Source organism: Carlito syrichta, unplaced genomic scaffold (assembly GCF_000164805.1).
Source record: "Carlito syrichta isolate Samal-C Ts95f unplaced genomic scaffold, Tarsius_syrichta-2.0.1 Scaffold305773, whole genome shotgun sequence".
Classification (NCBI taxonomy): Eukaryota; Metazoa; Chordata; class Mammalia; order Primates; family Tarsiidae; genus Carlito; species Carlito syrichta.
The window spans coordinates 281,177-281,965 of NW_007249869.1; the positions used below are offsets into that span (position 1 = coordinate 281,177).

At 65.4% G+C, this 789-nt stretch overlaps 1 protein-coding gene across 1 annotated transcript in view; it reads left to right on the top strand.

The window, feature by feature from the left end:
• Window positions 1–176: 176 nt before the first annotated feature.
• Window positions 177–789, top strand: part of LOC103264935 (receptor-type tyrosine-protein phosphatase gamma-like) — a 713,831-nt gene continuing 713,218 nt past the window's right edge. Inside the window, 1 exon segment of the mRNA XM_008062632.2 lies at window positions 177–376. Within this exon segment, the coding sequence (XP_008060823.2) occupies window positions 292–376 (85 nt within the window). The 5' untranslated portion in view covers window positions 177–291.

Here is a 789-nt window from a genome sequence, read left to right on the forward strand (position 1 = left end):
CTCATCGCCCTGCACGCTCGGCTCCCTCCCTTTTGAACGAAAGGCAGCCCATCTCCGCCGTGAGGCTCGTCCCCAGCGTGGCTCCGCGTTCCCGGTCACTTTTTGAGATTTTCCGGGGGGCGCTCGGCGGCTTCCCGGATTCCAAGGGGACTCGGGCCGCCGAGCGCGGGGGGCCCGTGGAGCGGGCGAGCCGGGGAAGCGCCCCGGTTTAGCGGAGGCTCGCACGGAGACACGAACTTATTCAACAAGTTTACCCCCCTGCTTTCCTCTTTTCGATGTGCGTTTTCGGACATGCGGAGGTTACTGGAACCGTGTTGGTGGATTTTGTTCCTGAAAATCACCAGTTCCGTGCTCCATTATGTCGTGTGCTTCCCCGGTGAGTGCCGGCCGCCAAGGGGACGCGGCCCCGGCCGGCGCGCATGGGGGATGCGGAGTTGTCGCCTGGGCGCGGAGCTCGGGCGCCCGTCCCGGAGACCCTGGAGAGGGTGGAGGGGGTTCCAGCGCCCGGAGAAGAGAGGGATATCCGCTCCGCCAGCTCTGGCGGTGATGTTTAGGGAGGCTGGTGTTCGGGGAGGGTGGAAGCAGAGGCCGGCCGGGGAGGGGACGGGGGACGCGGGGGTCTGCTCCCGCTCCTGTTTGGGGGGGCCTGGGAGCCGGATTGGGAGAAAGAGACACTTGTTTTGCTAATCTGCCGCCGATCAGAAGAGCTAGAGTTGTGGGGCGGTTGGGGAGATTGGATCCGGGGGGAATGCATCTGTGGGTTTGGGGGGTTACGATGCGCCCCTCGCT